The 27,934-nt window shown below is 43.3% G+C and overlaps 1 protein-coding gene across 1 annotated transcript in view; it reads right to left on the bottom strand.

The window, feature by feature from the left end:
• The window catches only part of cdh13 (cadherin 13, H-cadherin (heart)), a gene marked incomplete at its 5' end in the record, with an annotated part of 225,316 nt that overhangs the window by 166,166 nt on the left and 31,216 nt on the right, over positions 1–27,934 (bottom strand). The window contains 2 exons of the mRNA XM_079268410.1: positions 6,165–6,317; positions 22,811–22,924. Of these exons, the coding sequence (XP_079124536.1) occupies positions 6,165–6,317; positions 22,811–22,924 (267 nt within the window). The remainder of the gene's footprint in view (positions 1–6,164; positions 6,318–22,810; positions 22,925–27,934) is intronic.

Genomic DNA, 27,934 nt, shown 5'->3' on the forward strand with positions numbered 1-27,934 from the left:
AACCGCACTATTAATTCATGTACTTCACTCTACTGTGCAGCATAGCATACACTGCAGTGAGCAGCTTAACGGTCAGCTTTTCAATGCACATAAATGACACGTTTTCTCTCTCATGCCTCTCATGTCTTGCCTCTCATTTGCACTGGGAGTGATCTCTTTGAAGATGCCACAGTTTGATGTCTACGCTGTCAAAAATAAGAAAATATAGCTAAAAATGTATCTATAGAGTTTGACAAACTGACAGAAAACTGTTGTGAGGGGACAGCTTTGCAGACTTTTTAAAAACTGAAATATTTAAAAATCTAAAATTCAAAACAGCCGTCAATTTGCAGCTTGGACTTTGCAGAGTTGAGATAGGTCCGTATTTCATTTTTATTTTTTCCGCGAGCCCTTCCTTTGTCACTGTGTACTGGGGCTTGACAGACAGAATATAGTGAGCAGAGTATGGTGCCTTTTTAGATCTGCTGTCAAAGGACATCACAAGGGCGGATGCATGCTTTCTACTGCCAGGCGCATGCTGCACACCCCGGGCTGTGAGGCACACAGCCCAAAGAAACCTCACCAAGAACAAACGCTGGGATTGAGATGAATTTCTAAGACATCTGTAAGCTTGATTTGAATCAAATTCTATTTTTTCAAATAAGGAACACACGGTATAACAATAACCACGCTGCCACCAGAGACTCTCTGGTCTTTGTTAGTATAACTGACTATTCTTCTGCTCGGAGCTTTCAGCATGAATCACAAATAAAACTGACTTTCTTTACCTGACAATAATGTCCACAGCAGCATTTGTAGCTGTATGCTGTTTTGTCCACCATCAATTTCAGCACTTTCAAGGTAAGCACGTACAAAGGACTCACCACACTTGTTGTTGTGATGACCTGCATTACTGAGGGTCGTCCACCTTGTTTATCGCTTCACGTTCTATCCTTCCTCTGTTCTGAAGCCAATTAGGGCTCTTCCCCGCCACTCTCGACCCGACCCAAGCTTGTCATAACCGCCGTGATGAGCCCCGTACGCCTCCCGCTCCCCTTCCTCCCCATTTTTCATCTCATTAGCATTCATTTTCACCCTAATTGAGCTTAATAAGAAAATAATGTCTGACATTAAATCCTTGTGAACATGTGGCTAAGCCGATCGGCTGTGTCTGCTTGTTCTTCCACAGCAACTGTTTACTTTGTCGGGGGTTTGTTTGCTTGTTTGGCCTTGCTTGTCGTTCCCGTAATAGCCTATTTAGAATTCTCAGCTCCGGTCCGTCTGGAGCTGACCCCTCGCCGTTGCTACGCTGAAGTAAGACTGTGCTTTTCTGAAAGGTGCACAATCCGAGATTGGGAGCATTGCGATTGCCTCTCAGCGGCTCTCAGCGTGGCGACGGCAAACAGTGCAAACCGCGGGGAAAGTGCTGACAGAGCTAACGGTGTTTAGCTGAGGGCGGGTTCTACGCTTGCGCGACAAAGCTCGCGATCGGGACGACGTTATCGGCTGGGGCCGCTGTATGAGAGTCCAGAATGTCGATCAATCATCATCTACATAACGTCAATTCGGACGGAGATGGAAATAAGGGAAACGGAAGGAAGCGCAGTGTCCGTTCAATACAACCTTGGATGACTGTACAGCAGAATATGGACACATTGTCGTGCATTGAAAAAGACACTAAAAGAAGTCTGGAGCGTAAACATATAGGCAAGGCGTGGAGTCTTAAGGATCTGTGTTGACTTGCAGCCGGCTGCACAGGCACGAGGTTGACATATAACCCTGAACACATGGAGCCACACTCTGAGAAGAGAACGATGTTATCTATATCCAAAACAACACCTTCTGTTACACCTGAAAGCAGTGCCTCGAGCACAAACATGATGGTATTCCATCATCTCTCTTGATGGGTAATAGACTCGACATTTACTGACATTTCCTTTCAAATGTTACTTCAAAAACATCCTGGATTGGACAATTATATCATGAACATCTTCCATGTTTGTGTCTTGATGGAACCAATTTTGAAACATGTCAACATCTCAGGCTTAAATGCAAGGTTACCTTTGAAGCACTGATGTGTGATTGAGGAAAACACTGCTGTATATCCAGACCTGCCAACTCTGACCTGACAATCTTTTTTACCATTTTGGTGACCTGAACGCGTCAGATGGAAATCACATCTGTCGGCACAATGATTGAATGTACATCATTTGCATACATGCAGCAAATAAGGGATGAACTGAAGTGAGATTGATACCAGAAACCGATTGTTTGCAAAAATATTTGCAGATACTGTTAGTTTGTCTTTGTGCCTGTATTCGTCCATTTGTCTTTCTTCTACCTAAACCATCTAAGGAACACTTAGACGCAAGGTGGAAAGGTGAAAAATAAATACACAGGCTTTACTGATTTGGGAACCTTCCTGCAGCAACTCCTAGGTCCACACAATTTATATTGGTCGGCTATAGAGAGCCTATTGGTTGAAGAACAAACAATGAAACCAGTCTAATCTCTCAATTGGCTCAGCTGTACTTTTTAACCATTACATTGGTGAAAAAACGAACAAACAAAAAAAGACAACTGTCCTCTTTTTTGTGTAAAGTATTGATACTAGTGTACTCTGATGTCACAAGTAGTCATGTGATCCAATGGTAATCTGAAAGTATGGAGTACAGCAGCTTTAACAGATACATCCGACATTAAATCTAAGGCATGGCCATATAAAAGTGAAAGACCCTGAGCATTTTCACTTAGTCTATAAAATGCCTTTGGAGTAATGGCGATTTGAATCAGAATATTTCATGTTTCATTCCTATACAAGCCATTAGCTACAGTAGGAAAGGAGACACCCTTAACGAGTGTGACTAGGACAGCCTGCGTGGACCACTGGGCACTATAAAAGTGATACAGTCTCCATTGTGCACACGCCGTTAGACCATTGATACAAAGGAAAGGCATTTGATAGGAGACCCTTGTTCTGAGTATTGACGGGGGGGGGGGCACAGCTTTTTTTTTAATCTATTCATGATAAGAGGACAGAGAGCAGGATATCGAGCAGGACTGGTTGGGAAAAGGACAAAGAAGGGAGGAAGCAAAGCAGCACTTGTGTGAAAGTGCAAATGTACAGTATGTGGGAAGAGCTTGCCTTCAGGGATTAAAACTATCAAGTTGGAAATAAGGATCATTAGTGATTGCATTCATGGAGCAAATTCACTGCAGGCCTTTCAAATAGCGGCAAATTAGAGTGGTATCATTTCTTTCTCACAATAATGGAATTATTTAGCCACTTACTGAAGCCTTCAATTACATCTCTGAAATTGTATGGTTAGACTATGAAGGCAGACTCTTTACACTCTAGGGTCAGCAGGCAGAAACATAATCAAATCCATGACTTATTCGTATGAGCTATTTTAAGTTATGTGCACAGTGAACTGTTGTTAGATGTTAATGTCTTTGCTCGTAGATGGCCACCTTTTCTAACTGACAGTTAAATAAAGTCTGTCTGTCGCATGAGACGTCTTTTCCATCATTCTTGTGTCGCACAATGAAATCAACAGCGAAACGCTGGTGCTGGACGGCCATGATTCCAATAAATAACAGGCTCTAACACATTCTTCTATGTGCAACAAGAATCAGCATCTGAGGCCAAGTGGGAGAGAGCCAAATCACTGGAAGAAGAGAGTTATTATTGGCTCAGAGGCCTTCACACTGTGGATACAACTCAGTAAAGGTTGAATCAGCTGCTTGTGGAGAGTTAATGTACTTGGTAATAATACAATCTGCAGCTAGCTGCTCAAATTAAGCACCTTTATCTTGCAATAAACTTGCTGTATATGTAAATATACAGCATATTGTGTTTGGATAACATTGTCCTTCACGTCATGTGTCAGAAACAGTCCACCCAGCATCTTAAAATTGTCAAATCAATACAATAATATTCTGTTTTTGAATAAATCTACAATTCTGTTGTGTCTGTGCATGATTTTGTTTCAAGTACTTGTACTTCTGCCACCCTTTTTTCATTGTTTATTCTCAGTCCCACTCCTCGCTTTTGATTGAGCTCAGTCATTGTGCCATTAAATATCCCAGTGCTGAGCTAAATTCTTTCCATACTGAACACAGTAAAATCTTTATGTGGAAGGTCCCCAGACCCCCATTTTCTGCTCTTCTTCACTGCCCTCTTTCCCAATTATCTTTGTCTTCCTCCCCAGAGTTTCACGTACCAACTTTTGTTGTAGCCAACAAAGACCCCAAAAACTATATTTCAATGAGCTTCTCGCTACACTTTGAGGGTATGAGAACAGATAAGTGTGCTTAATTTGAAGGTCTGTGCTTGTGTTTCTGTCTACATGTGTCTCTGTAATATTTGTTTTGGAAATTATAGTAGAAATGCTGGCTGTGAAAAAGGCATCTGCATGAAGTCTAAAATGAATATACTGCAAGTGCTTGAAAGAGGTACAATATGTACAGCTTATGAAACAACTGAATTCAGAAATATCTGTCGATTATAAACAAGGTTATTTCCTTCTAAACGTTCTTGAATGAACCAACAAAGAACCACGTTATTCGTAGCCTCACTATATTAGCATTCAGAGCATTTAGATTGTCTCCACATGGCTCGATAATGGCGTCGGGCTGAGCCTGCTGCTCACAGCTAACGGGGCTAACGGAGCTAACGGAGCTAAAGGAGCTAACGGAGCTAACGGAGCTAATGGAGCTAACGGAGCTGAAGGAGCTAACGGAGCTGAAGGAGCTAACGTAGCTAAAGGAGCTCACGGAGCTAACGGAGCTAAAGGAGCTAACGACGCTAACGGAGCTAACTGAGCTAATGGAGCTAACGAAGCAAGGAGAAGCTCAGATAGCAACTTCATTCTCTGCTCAGGTGGACATTACCGCACTTTATTGTTATTTATTAGTTATTTGCTGCTCTATTAATGTTCTGAATCTCATACAGGGAACCTGCTGTTGTTTTTGGAACAACACACTCTAATTAAATCACTTCATTTTGATAAAGGAACGTAAATGTCGAGACTTAGAATTACCAAGTTCAGCTCATACTCGTGGCTCAAAGCTGGCTCTTTGCAGTACTGCAAGGGTTAATGTGGCATGTAAACCTGATACTCCTTTTACATTTGCCTCCCTAACGCGTGTGTAAACCCAGATCTACGACTGCTGGGGATTAGTACAGTTTGCAGGCGTTTACGGGGCCGGAAATCAGTTTTATAAGCACCGCGCAGTGCACAACGGGTAAGAAACACTGCTTATATTACTGGGTCATCATTCCTTTCCAAATTCAGAGTCACATATTATTAATTTATAAAGGACGGCTGCTGATGTCTGTTGAACCACATTATTCATGAGAGACAGGCATGCTCAGTTACTGGGTGTCAAAGGTGCTCGTAAACAACCTGAATCAGACCGTCACCACTGACAGCCAATGTCCTGTTCACACCAACCATGCATGTAATACTAAGCAATGACACCAGAGCAGGGGAAGACTAAATACATTTGGCGAATGTGTGTTTTCGCCTCTCAGCCTTCCTCTCTGTTCGTCGCATGCCTGCTCTGCTCTCACATCTGTTGGTATTTACCGAGTGAATTATACCGACGTCTGGTCTGAGAAAACAGGATAAGATCAATTGAGTGATTTAAAACGTAGATTTGCTCTACCCCTTCCTCCCTTTCTGTTACAGGGGAAATGGTTTTGTCAGGCAGACAACCCTGAGGGCATCAAAATCCTCAAACAGGCGCTCATTCTTTTTGATCACAGAGCAAACCCCCCCCCCCCCCCCCCCCCCCACTTCTAACCGATAGCGTCAATTGAGCCTGGACAAAATGCGAAGCCCATCCGTTCCCCAAATAACGCTGCCAATATATGCAGAGTCAAAATCAAAGCGCTCTTTGCCTCGCCTCTAGCTGTTCTTTCTCTCCATAGGCCGGTCTGCTATACATATGCTCAAAGTGAATTTAGTTTGAGCTACAGTTTCGCATGAATAACTGGACGGAGTAGTAAAATAAATAATCAGTCATCAAAATAGGAACTACATGAACACAGAGACAAGGAAACAAGAAAAGTCTCAGAGAAAGAGTGGCCAGGTGGACAGAAAGGAGAGCAAAGAGCATCTACACAAACACCAAGAGCACCGTATCTTTTAAAAATAATGCACACACACACACACACAGACCTGGTAGAAGTCAATGACTTCCCGGTCCAGTGAGCGGCTGACTGACACTTCTCCTGTGTCTATGTCAATGGTGAAGAGACCTTTGGGATCCTGGTCAGCACCGGGGCCTGTCAGACGGAAGATATGGTTCCCCAACCTCTCTGTTGAAATCACCTGCAGACACACACACACACACACACACACACAGACATAAACAACACGAACAATTGCAAGCTTTTCCCATTTCATTCTGAGTAAGCCTATTTCCCGAGGCAAAGAATTGCTGAATGACTGCTTCCATTTTCTATTTTTTTCCCTCCTTTTCTTTTTTTTGAAGCAAAGCGCACTGGAAAACACTTATTATCAGAATTTGTTAATACACATTTCAGCAAAAGGAGCTTACTGTGCCTTCAATGGTGACGCAAATCCCTGATAGCTAGCAATTAAAAATGTATATCAGACAAGACTTTGATTTGATTTCATCAGTTGGCAAGAAAGTTAGCATCATTTCCCTGAGCATTGGAGGCCTGCTGTTACCCCTTGTTAATGCATGGAAGGATTGCTTTCAGATAAGGAAAGTGGAACAGTTAAATAAATGTAAAAAACATTCCTTAATTATTAAATGTGAATGTTATGTAGATTCGTGTTTTTCGGAAGATTCAGTACCAAAAGGCTGTGCGATAGCCTTGTACGGTCGTGTTTTATTGTTTTTGAGTGCTGCCAAGTTAGTTGGCTGACAGCAGCGATCTGACCCAGGGACTCTTTGGATAGATATACTCACATGAGACTGCCGTGGCCAGCAGCATCCACGGATAACCCAGCAACGGGAACGGGCAGGTTAGAAAAAGAAACACAGAAAAACAGCATGTTAGATTCACATAGCACCGAAAAACAACAGCAAGAACAGACTATGACCTTGTAGATCTCTGGAGATCCTGAGTTCAGGCTGGATGGGAGAGAGGGAAATATGATAAAATACTCAACCAAAATTGCAAAAACCTCATATGTAGACTTTACAAATTGTTGTACTTTCTACATAATACCAGATTCACAGCATATAAGTGTTTTTCAAATTGCGAAAGTGTCCCAGTAAGATATTCTTACACTGAGAGACTCAGTTTTGTCTGCAAAGTGATGATGAAGTGGTTCAGAACAACACAATGTGCACGCTTTAAAGAAATAGATTGCTTTTTTGGATATATATATCCGTCTAACTTTCTTGCTGATAGTTGAGGGCATGTATACAACTCTTATGTCTGCACAGTAAATATGTGTAAGTGGAGCCACAGGACGGTTTGCTCTGCTTAAAGACTAGAACAAGGGGAAAACCATTAGCCTGGTTCTGTTCAAAGGTATAGAAAATAAAAAATAAAAAAACTGCCTTCAAAGCTCACTGACGAGCATTTCATATTTTGTTTGTTTAAAGTGGGGGTAATGTGCTGGACTGCTTCTCCACCTTTGATGAGGGCCAAAGGTAGTTGGTGTTCCTACTCTGTTCCCACTCCTGGATGTGAACAGCCTCACGGTAAAGCCAAAAGTCAGCACTTTAAGTCTCCATCATTTCAACCACAACAAGGCGTCTCACTGTCTCAACACTTCTAGACTGTCTAAACACTAAAAGCAGCCAGTGTGCGCTGCACCCACACATGGTGGTGACCACTGTGACATCCTTGTGGGCCTCAGCACTGTCGCTGTGAGCAGAGGATGCAAACGGTTCCCCTGCACTGCGCCTCCTGATCAGACGGCTGCCACGAGGTCACCTTTAATGAGAGCAGGCTTCCGCGGAGCGGCAGCTGAAATGACGGCCTTTCTACTCCTCCACTTGAAAGAGCATGGGAGATGAGGCTGCAGCGGTACAACCCCATGCCAGACGGAGCTCGGGCCCTAATAGCCTCTCCAAAGCTCTGTGCCATTTATCTCGCTGTCCCGCTTCATCTTTCCCCTCTGTTCCCTCTCGCTCTTGTGCTCCCTGTTCCGCGGCTTGTTACTTTCTCCATTATGTCCGTCCTTGCTCTTCTGCTAAGCGTCCGTATCTCGTTCTCCATTCATCGTTTTCCACTTCTCTGTACTGTATCGTCTAGTGGTCACTCCCTCTGCTCTTTTTGTTTTTCGTACAAAACGATGAGAGCGAGAAATGTTAAAAGTTTAGCAAAAAGCAGTCATTTGTGTATGATTCCCATAAACTGAACACATCCATCTCTTCTGTCCTCTCTCGCTCTTGCTTCCCCCTTTTTACTTCTCCCCCTCCTCACTGTCTTTCCCAGCCTTCTTCGTTTCCTTGTAATCTGAGAGTTCTTTTTTCTTTAACAGCTGTAATATCAAGCATACTTTCTATTATTACCAGTTGTGTTAGAACCCCCTAATCATACAGTAAGTCTATATAGTATCCACATCTTTCTAGACGTGTGAGGACATGAACATTCAAGTACAAAACCCAACTCTGTGCACACACACACACACACACACACACACTTTCACAGGGCACAGATTTTTCTGAGCAGTAATCACAGTGGCAGCCAACGCCTACTAGGATTGACAAACTGGGCCAGATGAAGCAAACACAGATCAAACATGGATGGATGCGGGCGTGTACAGGGGTGTGTGTGGATACGGAATGAGAAAGTGAGAGAGGAGGAAGTAGAGAGTGCGAGAGAGGGAGCGATGACTGATAAAGACAGTTACTTCAGCTGAAGAGTAACTGAAGTGGCAGGAGAAGTTCTGTGTTTAGGAGATGTCTCTGTGGGGGAGAAGTGTGGTAATCTGCACCGCACGTACACACACACACACACACACACACACAGACACACACACTCCGACTTGAGCGCATGCTGGCATAGAACCGTGCACCCAGTGGCTTTGTCTCCGCTGACTTCTGTCCCCCTCTGTGTGTGTGGGAGGACTGATGGGGGGGATCTCACCTCTTTCTATCAGCTCTCATTACCAGCCAAGCAGACATGAAAGACTGTGTTGCTCGTGATACTGCGGGGAGGATGACAGGAGGTGTGGCGCAGCTCCGCAACACCAAACACCTCCGAGCATGCAGAGCGAATGAATGAGCAGCAAAACAATGCATCAGCACCTTTGTGTGTGTGTGTGTGTGTGTGTGAGGCCACAACAAATAAATACCTGTAGAGGAGCAACACAGATATGTACAAGTATGCACACACACAGGCACACAGTCTTCTCAGAAAACTTGTCATGTAACTTTTAAAATCCACCCGCGTGTTGTTTGTGTCAAAAAATCAAGATAAAATCTGCTGTGCGAAGCAAAGGGTGCCAGAGGAAGTGGAAGTTGATCCCAAGAAAACACCATGACACTAATTAATTATAATAATAATTCTGTACACAAACACACACACACACACACTCCCCATGTCTGTTTGTTTTTGAGGGAGAACGAGGGAGGATTTCAACTCCAGTGTGTGTGTGATCGAGAGAGACAGAGAGAGAGAGACAGAGAGACAGAGACAGAGAGAGAGACAGCGAGACAGAGAGAGAGAGACAGAGAGACAGAGAGAGAGAGAGAGACAGCAAGACAGAGAGAGAGAGAGAGAGAGAGAGAGAATGAGAGAGAGAGAGAGAGAGAATGAGAGAGAGAATGAGAGAGAGAATGCTGGAGCATCCCTCAGTGGCGCTTCTGTTATCCCCATCAAGGTCATACAGCCAGCTGCGAATGACAATCACTGGCAATGAAAGGGCTCCTGGGACCAGGCCAGGCCTTGTGTGTGTGTGTGTGTGTGTGTGTGTGTGTGTGTGTGTCTGTACAAGCATGCCAGGCTTGGACCAGTGCTCTGCTTGATTGTGCCGCCACTCCAGCCTGCTAATAAGAGGGAAGAGGCGGCGGTGGAAAGGCCTGTTGAAGACGAGGACGGGTAGAACTGACCGAGTCCTCAGCACAGGGAAATGGGAAAGCAGTGGCGCTAATTACCTGGCTTTGATCGGTGAGCCTAATTATTATGCTGAGCCAATCACAACAAGCCTGAGAGGGGCAACAATCAAGAGGGACCCTTGTTGAAAAAAACAGGAAGAGAGGAGTGTCATCAAGCAGCTGTGTTAAGAGGGTCAGCAGGGACTTTTGAAAAGAAGCTTGAATTCACACAGTCCAACTTGCCCTTGCCTACTGATGTGTGTTCTTCTTTTTTTTGCTCGTCTTTCAAGGCAACAACTGAACAACAATCAAATTCACTATAAAAAAAAGAATAACTTGCAAAAATTGCAGTACTTTAAAGCAGGCATATAATGCTCATTTTCAGGTTGATTTGAATGATTTTACCTAAATATTCATCTCATACCGTCTGTGAATAAACCTGGAGTCACCCTCCGTCTGAAACACTCTGTTTTAGCGCCTGCCCGTCGCCAAATAGCCAAGTCTGCTTTGATTGGCTCGTGAGGAAAATGTGACGCACCAGTGCAAATGTAGATCTCAGATGGGGCATGCATGCATGTGACATGGGGAGCCAAGTCTGAATGGCTTGTTGACTCACATGTTTTCTGATCTTGGCATTCCCAAAAAAAGTTTGCGGATCCATAATATGTCCCCTTTAAAGTCTCCAAGATATCCACTTGTGCTCTTTGGTGACCCCTATGGTGATAAGCAGTAAGTGCAGCTGTGCTTTTGGATCGAACTTTCCAACTTTTCGCCAGTTGTGATTTCTCCCAATGTCGCCTGTAACACTGATGGAAGCCCTTGCTTTCATCAGTGGGCCACAGACATTAACAGACATTTCTTTAAATGAAAAGCTTTCAGATTACTACTTTGAGGAATGTGAAAGTACATTTTAAAGACATTTCAGCTAAAAAGGAACTTACTCAGATCCCGCGGTACCGACTGGCCGTTTTAGTGAGAGGAGGAGCAAGACAACGAGACAAAGATAGATAAAGTGGAGAGGAGAAAATGAAGAGATAGAAACGCAGTTATTAGGGAAGAAAAAGAAAGTTGACAGACACCGTTGACGGACGGACAGGCAGAGGAAATTAAAATGCACTCTGCATTGAAACCATGGAACAAAGGAGCCCGACGTGTCTACTCGCCTCACTATATTAGCTGGAGCTGCAGCAAAGCCGGGCCCGCATTCCTCTCAGCAACAGTACTTTATTGGAGCTGTCATGTCAAGTCAGACACGTTGTGATGACTTGGATGACACAGGATGAATAACTGACAGCTCCACTGCAGCGCGGAAAGTTAAGCTCGCTTTAGAGATTTCATGCCGATACATCAGACACTTCCATTTGTTAGTTAATGGGGCTGCATGCGTGCGTCTTGTTTTTCAGTGTTATTAGTGCATTCTCACACTTGCCTGTTTCAATTAGTGGATTTGAGTTAATGTTTTGGGCTTTTTGGAATGAATCGAATGAATATTGAATGAATAATTGAATTAGCAAGCATCCAATAAAGAAATCAGCCCATGTAGCCTCTGTAAATCAGTTTATATGGCTACATGGCAGCTATGACCCCAGACTCATCCATCCATCCAGATTATACAATCTAATGCTGTGTCCGAAATCACTCACTACTAAATAGATACTCCACTCTATAGTGAGTTTGCCCTTTTGTAGCGCTGTCCGAATGTATACTGAGAACTATTATCCCCGATATCTCTCAAAGTAGCACACGATGCGTCTTGAAAATAAGTGTACAACGCAAAGCAAGCACTATATCCCATCATGCATTGTGCTCACGGAAAAATGGCGAAAAGAGCAGCGCATCACAGAACAAATGTCCTTATTTCCCTCACATTGACCATGGCAGCACATACCGCTTTTCCTCCTTCCATTCTTAACTTTCACAATAAAACATATAAGCTGCATCACTGCTTACCAGGGGAGCCTAAATGCACTCAGAGCATTTCGCTGAGAGGAAATTTATTATGGATGGTTCGTCAGCAATGACGAAATTAACAGCGCAGAGGAAATGACCAGAGTAGTGTCTGAGTGTTTTTTTTTCATTTTGCCGATGAGCTCATATTCCTCTACATCGAACTCTCTCTCGAGAGAGATGGGAGTCGAGAATGAGTGAGTGATTAAGAATTGATGATTGGTGGGTCAGCAGTCCATCACACGGCTAACACACATTGAAAACCAAATATTCTTCGGGAGATTAAGATCCGAAACATAATGGTCCAACCTGCATTTCTGTTGTGCGTTTACTGGAACAGCTACACAGACACGAGGAGAACATGGAAACCTCAGACAGAAAGGCTCCTGCAGGTTCTAAGGGGTTAAAACCGTCTCACTGTGAGGAGACAACGCTTTCACTGAGCTACCACACATAGAAACTGCAAACGTCTAAAGTGACACCTGATCTGGAGGACGGCAGTTCACTGTCCGAGCAACTTGTTTTGTTTCACTCAAATTACCAACTTTACTCATCTCTTTTCTGTTAAATGGTTATAGCTACAGTTGACGGGATTCTAGCTTTGGTGTATATCAGACAAACTTATTTTACGGTCTCCTTTATACATCGACTGTACTTTCTGGCTGGAGTCTAACTTGTACTGTGGATCTGCGCCCAGTTTTAACAAAACACGTCAACAAACACAAAGATATTCGTCATATAAATAGGGTCTGACGGCGATCTGTCAGACCATCAGACTTTGGTCATCACCTGTGATTGGTCTGCCACAGGATTTAATAGAATCCTAGTTTACTTGGCTTTGGGAGAATTGCAATTTGAAACCTCATGAAATGAGATGAAGGGAAAACTGTTCAAAATGGGAGCCAGCTGACAGCTTGTCATTAGACAATCAAACAGGTGCCAAAGAACACTGACACTATAAAAAAAGTTCAATCCAAAACTTTCTACAAAGATGACTAATGGAGTTGTCCTACACTCATTACAGTGCACAGCTGCAGGGATCATAACAGCCGACTGACCGCCACGATGAATTCAGGTAAACACGTGCGGTGGGTAGGATGGGTATTTTATGGCAAAGTATGCCGGTATCTCTGAGCTGGACGGAACATGGTACTGCAGAGCATCTACAACATACACATGACATGGATACATGTCACGTTGTCATTAATAAACTGACATTTAACTGCATCTTAATTCCTCAAAATATAAGGTGACTAAAAATAAATGCGGCCATAATTTAAGTTTCGACAACGAAAGCTGAAGCCCGGTTGCCAGCCTGCCAACCACTTTTAAACATTAGTGTTGAGCACTAATGACCCTTTGTATTATCTGTACTTTATCAAGTCAGTCAAGTCAGAAGGAACAACAAGGGGACGTTTCTTGTGTGCATCCTCTCACCATGCTCGGCTACATGGCACATGGGCCTCAGAACTTGGAACCCTGAAGAAGCCTGAAAAACCTTTTTTTGCTTTAAGCTTATGATCCCAGTGAGCAATGCTCATTGGGATCACACATGGCGACACGGTATCCAGTTCTCTTAGTACATCGATGGTACAGGCAGACTGTGATAGGTTATCACAAAGCCTGCATGATCAGACTGATTATATAGAATTACTGAATGGTACTGAGGAGAACTATTATTATACTTTAAACACTGAGGTTACTCAACCTCCTATCTCACCTTAAGGCCTGGCTCACACATACTCCCAGACATGAGCAACACAGGTTTGAGGAATAATCATTTACTTGATTTTTCACGATTTTTTTCTTCAAACATTTCAACTTCTTGGATTTTAAATGTATTGAAAGGAAAGTCCCTCGCGTTTACTTAACCTATGATTGATTCGGCCTCCTGAATACTTGAGCAGCATAAAGAAAATGGTCCTATCGGCAGTCACTGAAGTGGCGCATCCTAAGAGAAAAAAATTAAGCCCATCAATTTCATTGCATGCTCCATCTGCTGTGTGAGTTGTTGTGAGCTGTTTATCGGCCCCCATGGGAGGGCAGGGGAGAGACCTCTGTATCAAAACAATTCCACAGCTGGCAGGAGGTGTGACATAAAGAACAAGGTTCTTACCCTTCCCCTGTGAGTCCCGCTGACAGCCAAACCCACCCTCACCCCTGCAGCAAACAAACGCACACACTTACATGTTAAACCTTAGCCCTCGCAATCTCACCTCCCCCTGCTCCCGACTGCTTATCTCTCAGAGGGAACGAGGGAGCATGAAAAATGAATGGCTGCCGTATGGAAATGGTAGGTTGCGCAGAAGAGGAAAGCCATTGGTGTGGAAAATCAATTTAGCCAAGTCGCAGACATATAGCCTGTATCGGGTGGAATAGCCCACATTAGCCTGTCTTCTCATGCAAAGCTGAATGTGGAGGTATCGGGGAGAAGGATGGAGGGATACTGGGATGAGAGGATGGATTCAAATTGTGACTGGGAAGTGGAGAGAAGAAGAAGAACTGAGGAGGAGAGGAGGCCCCAATGAAGGGAGATGAATAAATAATTCAGATCATGTGTGCACTCTACGTCCAATTCCTCATGTAAAAATAATCAGCGTCCCCTATGGACCACACGTTTCTGCTGACTTTTGTTCTCTCCATCATCTCCCTGCTGTTCACCAGGGGATAGATCTGCACAAGCCCCCCGTGGACGTTAGTCCCCCCAAAAACATCACCTCATGGATTGACACATGCACACTCTATTCCACTGCCCTTCACTACCAACCTGGTATCTCCAGGCCAACGTGGTACACAGGGGCCGTACTGAGTACAGTGCTGGAATGAGCTGGAACCACAGGCTCTACACTGTGGTCTTGCTCTCCAGGGTACAATGATCTATTATGTGCAGGGCTCAGTATGGAATATCTTATTTTGATGTTATTCTCTGCGGGCACTGAAAGATGTGGTTGATCTCGTAGTGCCCAGGATTGTCTGGAGCAAAGCTGCGTGACGCGTAGAGATCCAACGTAACACCGGCTCAAGATAAATGTAGAGCCTGCAGGGTCCTGAATGTATGGTTGTTGGTTGACCATCTTCAGGCGACTCAGGTGATGTGATTCACCTGCTACACAGACTTCTCACCATAGAAAATGCAGTTTCTTTTGAGAGGAAATGAACTGAAGAGCTATTGCAGGAGTTCCATGCGTTACGCACCGGCACATAATTCATTATCTGCCACATAAATTAGAAACTGTGTCACATATTCTTGGAGCTGTTCAACAGCGGTCGAGCTGGACGAGTAAAATCCTTCATCAGTGACAAAACAATGAATTAATTCTTGCAATAAAGTAAAGCTTTGAAGAATTATGCAGGAAATAGCTCGAGTCTAAAACTCTGACAATTTGGCGTAATGGGATACAAAAACATATGAAATTGAGATGCAAAACTTGTTATCGCCAACAGGGAGCCCTCATGTACATTTTCCTTTGTCAGACTTTAATGAGGTAAACTGAGAGTAAGAGGTCTGTCTCCATTGGGAGCCTTTGTCTTCATCTACTAACAGCACAAGCACAAACGTGCACTAAAAGCGAGCATGGCCGACTATGTAAAGAAAGCCAGGAGAAGCTCTGATAACGAGACACACAAAGGGAGAGTGACTTCCTCCTCCATCACTCCACTATATCTTCATATAGATAATAGTTGTTTGCTGCTATATTAATGCTCTGAATGTTGGTCCCAAACAAATTGAAAGCATGAACAACTTTTTCTTTTTTTTATTTAATTCGCCCAATAAATTTAATTCTGCTTTTAATTGCATTCAACACATGATTTACAACATGTTTGCACTTTTCAGGCATTTCATCACAAGAAATGGCCCCAATACACGCAAAGTTTCATAAAATGAGATAAAAAGATGACAAATAAATAAAAAAGTTGAGCAATTATTAACCTCGCGTGCATTAAATAACAATGGAAAAGTCCTCACAAAAGGTAATTGTAGCTGTATCCAGATTTCCTGCTATTTCTCAACCTCAATTATTAATAACACATTGTTTTGCATGTGTGACATCAGCGTTTCATCATCTATCACCTGCAACGATTCATGAAACATTCAAAACGTATTACTTTATGCAATAGGACCTTGACAATCATGAAAACTGTTGTTGTATGTGCTTTGCTTTTGTTAGAACGTTTGACACAAGTCTTCGATTTAACTGAGCAGGGCAGAAAGTAACTTCAGGCAACAAAAGAACCACACGACGTACAGAAACTCACACTCGCTTTATAAAAGAGACAAGAATCACAACAGCCAGGAAAATCTGTTTTTCAAGTATCGGGAAATGCTGGTATTTCAATGTATTGATCATACAACATTCAACTATGTCAAAAACAACTTTGTGTGGAAAGAAATAAGTGTGATCATCCATTTTTTAACAGCACATTGAGCTATTTTTTAGTAAAGCTGTCTCTCCTTCAACATGGCCACCTGTAAGTGATTCTATTACCGCTACATCTGCTGCCGCGCTCGTGTTGAGTAAATTACATGATTTCAACTCTTCATCTAAACTACCTGGGGGATGTTCTGGGACTCTTGTTCTTCTCAATATCAGTAATATTTGCTTATTTGTAAAACACAAAAACAGTATACGTACATGTTTTTTATGTGGCTGAGACAAACTCGTATTCGGTAGTTCCCTTTCAATACTTGACAAATCTTCCGGCAGATTTCCAAGGTCCAACATGTTCTAATTCATCTGATATTAAACTAAGATCAAATCCACGCTGTGTGTCTGCTTCTTCCAGTATACTGTGTGCCTGGGATGACTCACAGATTGAACATCAAATCATGACTGAAGAAGATTGAGAGCTAAAACGTTTCTTCCCTTCAGTTAGGCAACAAAATCCCATTTGTATTTGACTGCTGTAAGACACACCATCTATGCTTCAGTCATTAATGTTTTTTATATGACACGGCTCTTAAGATTTATAACAGGAGGGAGCTTAAGAACTCATCACCGCAACCTAAACAGGAAAAATGCACACTGGCTTTTAAGATTGGCTTGTTTTGCAGATTCCCAGTTTCAAAAATTGAGCTCGGTAAAAGCTCCACTGAGAAGGAAAAAAGAACTGCAGCGGCATGTGGAATTGGATTACTTAATGTGAAGGGCTGATTGTGAAGTGTTAATTGATGGCTCCAGTTATTAAACCTGCAATAGTATCTCCTTATTTCCCTCTAGTTCATTGCCAAAAAACATTACAAAGAGTTGACATATCTAAGTCAGTCGTGCAGGTGACACTGAGGTCTACGTTGCTACAACCGGAATACAAAAAATTGCATTGTTAAAAAAACAAAAAGCAGCAACATCAAATGTATCTCGATCTGTGTCAGATAAAAGGCGGTGTTGTCCTGGTAAGGGTTCAACAATGGAAGCTTTCACGATGTTTAATCATCACAGTGCAATAATGCTTAAATATAAAAGCAGCAAACATGACACTTCAACACGGAGTGACTTCAACTGTGTGACCCAGTGATTATTTGGAGGGTTGAATTTAGCATGGTCCTTGTTTTAGCTTCAGAAATCATTAAAGCGTACAATAAAGCAAAAGTATTAGAACATGGCTCCTAATCACATCCACTCTAACCCTTTGATACATGGGTCAAAAGTGCCCAGAGTTTTCATTAAGTGTGTGATTAGGGGCGTGGTTTATGTGTGTGATATGGGCGTGGCTTAAGTGTGTGTGTGTGATTAGGGGTGTGGTATAAGTGTGTGATGGAGGCGTGGTTTACATGTGTGATATGGGCGTGGCTTAAGTGTGTGTGTGATTATGGACGTGGTCTAAGTGTGTGATGGGGCGTGGTTTAATTGTGTGATTCGGGGCGTGGTTTAAGTGTGTGTGTGATTAGGGGCGTGGTTTAAGTGGGTGTGATTAGGGGCGTGGTTTACGTGTGTGTGTGTGTGTGATTAGGGGTGTGGTTTAAGTGTGTGATGGGGGAGTGGTTTAAGTGCTGATATGGGCGTGGTTTAAGTGTGTGTGTGATTTGGGCGTGGTTTAAGTGTTGATATGGGCGTGGTTTAAGTGTGGGTGTGTGTGCTGGGGGCGTGGTTTAAGTGTGCTGGGGTGTGGTTTAAGTATGCGATTGGGGCGTGGTTTATGTGTGCTATGGGCGTGGTTTGAGTGTGTGCGATTAGGGGCGTGGTTTAAGTGTGTGATGGGGCGTGGATTACGTATGTAATATGGGCATGGTTTGAGTGTGTGTGATTATGGCCGTGCTTTAAGTGTGATGGGGGCGTGGTTTAAGTGTGTGTGATTAGGGGCGTGGTTTAAGTGTGTGATGGCTGGAGTGGTTTAAGTGTGATGGGGGCGTGGTTTACATGTGTGATGAGGGTGTGGTTTAATTGTGTGATGAGGGTGTGGTTTAAGTGTGTGGCGGGGCATGGTTTAATTTGGTGACTGGGGGTGTGGTTTAATTGTGTGATTAGGGGCGTGGTTTAAGTGTGTGATTGGGGTGTGGTTTATGTGTGTGTGTGATTAGGGGCGTGGTTTAATTGTGTGATTCGGGGCGTGGTTTAAGTGTGTGTGTGATTAGGGGCGTGGTTTACGGGGGTGTGATTAGGGGCGTGGTTTACGTGTGTGTGTGATTGGGGGCGTGGTTTAAGTGTGTGTGTGATTAGGGGTGTGGCTTAAGTGTGTGATGGGGGAGTGGTTTAAGTGTTGATATGGGCGTGGTTTAAGTGTGTGTGTGATTTGGGCGTGGTTTAAGTGTTGATATGGGCGTGGTTTAAGTGTGGGTGTGTGTGGGTGTGCTGGGGGCGTGGTTTAAGTGTGCTGGGGTGTGGTTTAAGTATGCGATTGGGGCGTGGTTTATGTGTGATATGGGCGTGGTTTGAGTGTGTGCGATTAGGGGCGTGGTTTAAGTGTGTGATGGGGCGTGGATTACGTATGTAATATGGGCATGGTTTGAGTGTGTGTGATTATGGCCGTGCTTTAAGTGTGATGGGGGCGTGGTTTAAGTGTGTGTGATTAGGGGCGTGGTTTAAGTGTGTGATGGCTGGAGTGGTTTAATTGTGTGATGAGGGTGTGGTTTAAGTGTGTGATGGGGCATGGTTTAATTTGGTGACTGGGGGTGTGGTTTAATTGTGTGATTAGGGGCGTGGTTTAAGTGTGTGATTAGGGGCGTGGTTTAAGTGTGTGATTGGGGTGTGGTTTATGTGTGTGATTATGGGCGTGGTTTAAGTGTGTGATGGCTGGAGTGGTTTAAGTGTGATGGGGGCGTGGTTTACATGTGTGATGAGGGCGCGGTTTAATTATGTGATGAGGGCGTGGTTTAAGTGTGTGACGGGGGCGTGGTTTATGTGTGTGATATGGGCGTGGCTTAAGTGTGTGGGTGTGATTAGGGGCGTGGTATAAGTGTGTGATTGGGCGTGGTTTGTGTGTGTGATATGAGCATGGTTTAAGTGTGTGTGTGATTATGGCCGTGGTCTAAGTGTGTGATGGGGCCGTGGTTTAATTGTGTGATTCGGGGCGTGGTTTAAGTATGTGTGTGTTTGTGATTAGGGGTGTGGTTTAAGTGTGATGGGGCGTGGTTTAAGTGTTGATATGGGCGGGGTTTAAGTGTGTGTGATTGGGGCGTGGTTTAAGTGTTGATATGGGCGTGGCTTAAGTGTGTGTGTGTGTGTGCTGGGGGCGTGGTTTAAGTGTGATGGGACATGGTTTAAGTATGTGATTGAGTGTGGTTTATGTGTGATATGGGCGTGGTTTGAGTGTGTGATTACGGCGTGGTTTAATTGTATGATGAGGGCGTGGTTTAATTGTATGATGAGAGCGTGGTTTAATTGTGTGATGAGGGCGTGGTTTAATTGTATGATGAGGGCGTGGTTTAAGTGTGTGACGGGACGTGGTTTAATTTGGTGGCTGGGGGCGTGGTTTAATTGTGTGATTAGGGGCTTGGTTTAAGTGTGTGATTGGGGCGTGGTTTGCGTGTGTGATTGGGGCGTGGTTTATGTGTGTGACTAGGGGCGTGGTTTAAGTGTGTGAGGGGCGTGATTTAAGTGTGTGAGAGGGTGTGGTTTAAGTTCAAGTCTTATTTAAATTTTTATCACACACTTGATATAGTAATACAAAAACTATTTTAGTTCATGAATTAAGAAAGGAAAAATTTAAATAAGGATTTGTGGAAATCAAAAACAAGATATTTAATGAATACTTTGAATATTAAATGATGAAATATATTGATTTCCAAAACTATAGCAAAGAAAGCCTCAGCCGTGCATGAAATAATATTGTAGGTCAATACGGGTCATTTTTGACCCATTTTGTGCCTTAGAAGGGGTTTGCATAGCTTGTGTATCAAAGGGTTAATGACACCATCTATTTGTTCTGGTGCTGGAGAGAATCTCTTGATGTTTTTTCTTAGAAATAATATTCAGCTAGGATTGTAGTGTTTTGTTAAAAAATAACTCACATCAGAGCTTGCTTGAACAAAAAGCATTGATTTTCTGATCTAAACACCTGGAAATGAATCTCAACGAATGCAAACGTTTGAATAAAAAGTATTTAAGTCGAGGGAAACTCGCACCACTGTTCTCCCTCACCCGCTGTATTCTCTGAATTTCCCTTTTTTGAGGCTTCTTACATTTATTTCCTGCTAAAATGTTTTTAAAATAATTTACTAAAATATAAATGCTTCATATATTTTCACCATTTTGTAACATATGTATAGAGGAGTACTTTATCATTATACTATAACTATGCTAGGTGTTTGTGTTGTTCCACTGTAATTACCAAAGAACATAATACCTCTGTGGTAATGACAATGTTTGAATTGGATCAAGTCAACTTCTGTTTGTGCTGAACAGCACAGGGACACAATGCTAATGATGGGCACAGTGGGCAGTATCTGCTCTTCTTCTCTCATCTCCATCAGCTGCTCTATTACTATTTATCTCTGTCTCATCTTGTTACATATCTCTTTCATTGCAGAGCTGAGCTCTGATTGTCAAGAGTCTTTTCATTCTCCGTGAAGAAAGTAAACACCGGGTTGAATGATATTTATATGCTAATGTCCAGCCTTTGCTAGAATAATCTTGAAAAGAAAAAGACAAGCATGCAGGGCTACCTCACTGTAATGGTTTGACTTGACAAAAGGAAGAAACCTGTGCGCTAATTGAGATGTTGGTTTAATAACTCCCAAATGTCCCCACTCAAGGGAATCCACGCGCACTTCAATTATTCAATTAATAATAAATTAATAACTTGCAAACAAACAAATGGCTCAGCGAAGGTAAGCGTCACATAACGGGTAGATATAACGGTCAAAAATTGTACATCTTCCTGTAAACAACACACCTGCTACACACCTATTTGTACCACCCACTGTGCACAAAGTGGAATTACCACAACACAAACTACGTCATATAAATACACATATAATGAACACAGTACAAAAACACTAATTTTAAGATGAATTTCAACCCAAAACGAATTGAAAGAAGGGCATTTCAATTTTGAATGGCATTCAACTAGAAGCAGTAAAAGTATCTAGTTACCTGAATCCTAATTCGCATGGCGTAGGCTGCCTCAGTACTTTACATAATCAAATAAACACCATGTTGAGTACATTGTTTTGCAGTAATGGCAATGTCGTTCACTGCACAACACACCCACACAAGGAACGGTGGTGATCACATAAGCAACGTGGTAATTTTGGCTTTGTACAATAGATTTTACTGCACCAAATTTAAGCTATTTTTTGTCAATTATACATCTTGGAAAAAAAACAGAGAGGTCCAGACCTCAGAGATCTCTGGTGGGTATGGCGATCACCATCACTCAACAACAACAGCAAGTTATGGCTGGTCCGTCCATGAGCCTGGTCATGAGCCCTGTCAGCGGCATGCACTCTGATCTGGGACAGCAAGTCAGTCACTGTCAGATCGAGATAAGGAGTAAAGTATCGCCTGCATAGATTAGTCCTTGGCCATTATGTATCGGCCCTCAGCAGCAGTCAGAAGAACAGCATGCTGTGCTACAGCCACTGCACTGTTTGTTCAAGCAGGAGCATCGCAGCGGTAGTCTGCTTCAGCCCTTCTGACGGATTTGGCATAAGTGACGAACTGCTAGAAGATAATGGAGTTTGACTGAAGCTAAGCCTGCGCTGGTGGTGAGTGAAGGGGGCATAAACAACTCTGATGGAAACGTTCCCCTGTTTTCTATATCAGTGAGTTTGTAGCTCATCAGGGTAACTGCATGGCGTGTCAAAGAGTTATAAACGCTACTCAAATCCCACTGAGCCAAAACTCATTTAAGTAAAATGATTATGAGCTCCGCAAAATACATGATGGGGTATAATGAGGAAAAAAATGATTCCTATATCTGGAACGCATAGTATTTCTGTAAAACAATGCAAATGACGATGTTAACACTAGATCAGTGGAATAAAAGACGACTAAGTGAAGAAGAAGTTCGAAAGCATCTGCTTTATATAACAGTGGCTGGCAATCACTTAAGGGACTCACTTGAAGCGTGTCTGTGATTTGATATGAAAATATAATGAAAGAATTTCTCTTCTCTTTTCACATTCTTTTGTTCCTCTCAGCGTCTTCATACTTCCCCATGCATCGTCTATGGAACTGCCTGACATATGCAGCGGAAGCACATACCTTTCTTTTGTGCGGCTGAATAAGACCATTGTGAAAATTCACAAAGAGCGACCGAGCTGCGACGGACCATAAAAATACTATTTTCTAAAGCGTTAAATAATGCACATATCCAATCTTTAGTCCTATACCTTGGGCAATTTTCTCTCTCTTGGCTGAGTTTTTTTTCTGTCATGAAATACTTCTTTATGATAGGACCATGTGTTTCTTACCTTGCCAATTTTCCTGGGGAAGGGAGCTCTCTGGTTCTCGGTTACGATCATAGGAGGGATCAGCAGGGACCTCTTTGATCTGAATGGCAGCGTCTGGCCGACACCCAGGATGCCCTAAAACACAAAGAAGAGAAACCATACTGTTAAACTTTGCAATAAGAGACCACATTGTGGAGCGTTGCTGACAACCGACACTACCCAAAATAACTTGTTAGCATCTTGTTAGCCGTTACCCTCATCCCCACCGACGAGGCATGAACACACACACAGACAGACACATTTGTGATGGCAGAGCGGTGGGTGCTGTATAATACAGAATACAAAGATTGTGTTTGATTTATTCAGCCCGTGTGTTCAATAAGGACAAGGGAGAAAAGTAGAAAAAAACAACAACAAAGCATTAAAGCAAGAGCAACCGAGACGAAAAGAGATGGTTTAAGCTGAAGCAATGAGAGATGACAAGGTTTTGGCAGAGCAGTTGTGTTGTTCATGCAGAAGGAGCCAATCCGAAATGTAATTGTTGCTCATGAGAGCACAATAGCATAATATAATTTCATCTTCCACCCTCCCGCTGTTGTCAACAAAGACGTGGTTGTTGCTGTATAACATAGCGAGAGATTTCTCCCATTCTTCGTCACTCGCACATCCCTGATTCACTCAGGGCCCCTCTGCTTGGACGGTGATGAAAATAATGTCTGTCACTGACACGATGAGCCGGCTGTTAACATGGAGGTGATGACCCACAGGGGAGGGCAGGCTGTCCACCGTCTGCACACCTGGACACGAGCCGAGAGGAGACCACGGATACACACACAAAATGCCCTGCCCATATAAATATGTCCATAAAACATGCTTATGACACATGTGTTATGATTGATATTAACATGAATTTCAATAAAAAAGGCATACATTTTGCCTCACATTCTCTGAGTTTTGTTTCATTGCCCTTTGTTCTGCTCTATTTATGTCTTTTACGATCTGCTATTACTCCTGATCTCCCAAAGTAATCGGGTCAGAAGAAAAGCCATTAACGGCATAGAGAGCCAATCTGCCACCCGCTACCACACAGGTCACACAATCACAGAGACTTGTATCTGCTCGTGTCCATGTTTAGTTTTGTCCGGTAAAGTGTCTCTTACAATAATGAAGCATGAGTGAAGAGAATGGTACAGTACATGCAAATTATAATAAATACCTTCTACAATATAAAGACTACAGCAGATAATACCCGATAACAGTTTGCCTCTGATTTGGTAAAACATATTTATTGTAAACACACAGTAAAAAGAAGTACCTACAGTGGGAGAAGTTAGGGTGTACAATGTGTATCATTCGTGATACGTGTCTTGTCTTCTGTCATTTTTCTTCTAATGCTTGTGCTCCAATAAAACACCCACATTAATAGTAAGAATGTTATTTCTCTGGTTTACACTCCTCACTCATATCACAAGGTTTCACCCAATACAAGAGCATTATATTTGGTATGATTGATCTGGAGATAATGATCACCTTTCAAACTGAAATTCAATTGCATGGCTTGTTTTTATTTGTGGTACAGCACACTGTACATAGCTGCTCTGTTAACGCATGTCCTATGATCTCCCTTTGAGAACATTCCAAACCCAAACAACAGACATGTATACTTCACATCTTTTCATTTTCTCCACTTTTATTTTGGCCGCTCTTGGTCCTGGGAGTAAAAGTTCCATTCATTTCTCCTACACTACAGTGTTCATGGACTACTACGACTTCTATCGGCATGAAACTCCTCCTGTTGCTACATCCTCAGTACAAAACATTAAGAACCGCTTTCAAAAAATATCGGAAAAACAAACAAAGAAACACTGCTAACGGTGAGTGGAAGCTAAAGATGATGGTGTTGAGAGCACTGCCTCATTTGTGGGTGAAGTGGTGTGGTGGTGTGAATGACCAACGGCAGCTGAGGCTCATGGGTACTTTAGTGACCCGTCCACCAATCCAACATGATGGACAAAAACAGCCCCTCCCACTTTACAACTCTATGGGCAGAAGTTGTTTCATAAAGCTAATCAAACCTTTGCATGAAGGAGTCATGCCACGTTCTACAACAGGCAGACGGTCACACAGCCAGACAGCTGAAGTCTCCTTCTCATTTAACTTGCAAACATGGACATGCGTTCAATGCAGCGTCTTGGTTTGCTGAACGAGCAACCAAACGAACATCCACATCACTTCAGTTTGCATGCTAGTTAGGTAATTAGCTAGCAACTTACCTAGCTAGCTAACGAAAGCTTAGGCCAGCTTTATTTCATGTAATTCCAGTCTGTTCGGATTGTAATATGGTTCCTATCACTCATTGCCACCGCTAACAACACACTTTCCTCCCATGACTTGTAAGCTTTACTTTCCTGACAGCTTGTTGACTTGCTCTCTGTTTTTCCTGCCAGAGCTCAGACATTGAAATGCTCCTCCAGAGGCGTTGCAGAAAAAGAGCATTTATCAAATTTTTCACGAGACATTTTTTATTTTTCATCCTTGGTTTTTGACAGCAAAATGGATGATGAGATGGGATTTCAGTGGGACTTTAACAGAGCACATTCTTTAACACTAATCTGATCTGCCCGATGCAACCACGGTCCATTGTCCACACAAAGGCAGTTGCTGCCGAAATATTGAGCAAAATGACAGAACAATGAGAGTGAAAGCAGCAACACAGCAACACGCCTGGCCGTTGAGCCCCGGTTACAATCATTACACACTCTCAAAGATACCGACCGGAGGTTTTTGTGGTTTCATTTGCAATGCAAATAGTCTCCTCTGTCCTTCATCTTTTATAGCCTACTGTACAATCCTTTATTGACAACGTGCACTGCACACAGCCGCGGTTGTGTGTGTGTGTGTGTGTGTGTGTGCAGACTGTTTGCATGTTTACTGTTCACACTCCTGTTCTTGGCTGACAGAGACTCTGGCACCACTCTCACCCCTGTCAGAATGACGGAAAGAGAACAGGTAAAAGGGAGAAACGGGGCCGTTTGTTTACAGGCACAGTGTCGACACGCAGACAGAGAGGGCAGCGGCAACACACCCACACCACAGACCGCCCCCCCCCCCTCCCCCCCCCCCCACACACACACACACCCCACCTACAAAGGTCAGAGGGAACACAGTGACATAGTAATCATAAACACAACCCGACCAGAACAAACCAAAGACACACACAGCAGTCTCTGAAATGACCACTCTTATCAAACCCACTGAGGGATGACCTTCCAAATGTCCGAATCTAAAATTGGACATGAAGCGGTGAAACAGAAAACTGCACCAAAGTGTGAGAGATTATGGGATCTATCTGTGTGTAAAGAGCACAGGCAGTGGTGTGTGTACATGTATGTGACCTGTTCACAAGCCAGCTGATGGACTTTTAAGCACTGCCTGTGGAAAGCCCGGCCGGAGTCTGAAGCCCAGGGATGAGCGAATCAATCCCATCGTGCACAGGTCTCAGCTGTGGGGTATTTGTAAAGGAGGGGAGGGAGAGCTGGGAGGCAAACAGGTACCGTGAGGTATTTTAAGGGGCTGAATGAGGGGACTGGTGGCAGGGGTTAGGGCTGAGATAGATCACACTGTCAAATCCACGTCTTCACTGAGCTGAGATACAGTGGATAAGGGGAGGGAGTGATGGCGCTTAAAAACCGATCATTGTTCTGCAGGTGGCTGAGGACGGCTCGCCACTGGGGTTTACTGGATAACTTGCAGGCTTATTTTGCATCCTCTCACCTTTTCACCTGCCACTTTGCAGCTCTCCCTCGTTCTGTTCTCCCACTTAGCAATAGCCGTTCTTCACACTTTCTCTCTCTCTTTCTCTCTCTCGCTCTCTCTGCAGTCTGCTTCTGTGATGAATAGCGTTCGTACAGCTTGGTGACACCCGGAAGAGAAGGAAGCCGTGAATCTTTAATGTGTCCTGTTCATAAATTACTGCCGCACCATCAACCCTGATCCACCCTTGATACATTTGCTGCTCTCTCTGTCTCTGTCAAATGATCATTAGGGAATCCGTGTGTACTGTGTTAAAAGTGTCGAGACAAGAAAGAAAAAAAGTCTCTTTAAGAAGACTGGAATATACTGGACGAGTCAAAAAGGGAGGGCACATGTGTTTGTGTGTGTGTGTGTTTGTGTGTGTGTGTGTGTGTGTTTGTGTGTGTGTGTGTGTGTGTGTGTGTGTGTTTGTGTGTGTGTTTGTGTGTCCCTGCGTGTGTGAGGGAGACAAAGACGGAGCCTTTGTCACTGTCACCCGAGCGCGCAGTTGCTGTGGCAGTAAAGTCACGTCCTTGTCCATTCTGCCATTTCCACTCTCAATGCTATATTGAGAAGTGTCATTACTCATTCCTGACAATGTGTTGGAGATCTGGTGAGAAATGGACAATATCAAGGCCAGCATCAGCCAGTGGTGAACGGGGATGCACAGCGACGTGGAGTAAACTCTGGGATTATGTCATGCAATCCGTCGGTGAGGTCAATTTATGTTTTAGTGTCTGCAGTGGGTATGTCAATAAAACAACATGAATTCACTCACTCGCCTGAAAACACGTCCCTCAATCTGGGTGTTGACAGCACAATGCGTCACACTTTGTTGAAGTATAATCAACGGAGCATAAACACTCTTCATCTTAGTCGAGCAGAATGCAGCGAGACACTGACGCCAAATGCTTATTTCAAATATTCAATTAGCTGAATTAATTAACACTGCGCCAAAGTGATTATGTGTGTGTGTGTGTGTGTGTGTGTGTGTACAATCGCACCTGCAGAGTGTCGAGTGTGCCCTGAAAATAATCCTGACATAACTGTCTCAAAACAAGCTAATTATAAAAATGAAGCCATGCAAAACTGCCCCTATTATACGTACATTTAATACCTAATTGTACACAATAATGTTCAGTCCTATCTTCATATTACATGGTTCAGATGTTAGAGCACATAAGAGTGCTGCAGTGCAATGCCATGTTCAAAGGCACTACAGCAACCACTAAACCCCATCCGTGTTCTTATGGGGAAAATAAATCGCTCATATTTCAGTTTGTGTGAATTGTTTGAATGTTGACCACCGACCCAGCGTGCTTTGGGTTTATCAGCTCATAGCGCAGTCGAGGG

Source organism: Melanostigma gelatinosum (genome assembly GCF_949748355.1).
Source record: "Melanostigma gelatinosum genome assembly, chromosome: 1".
Taxonomy (NCBI): domain Eukaryota; kingdom Metazoa; phylum Chordata; class Actinopteri; order Perciformes; family Zoarcidae; genus Melanostigma; species Melanostigma gelatinosum.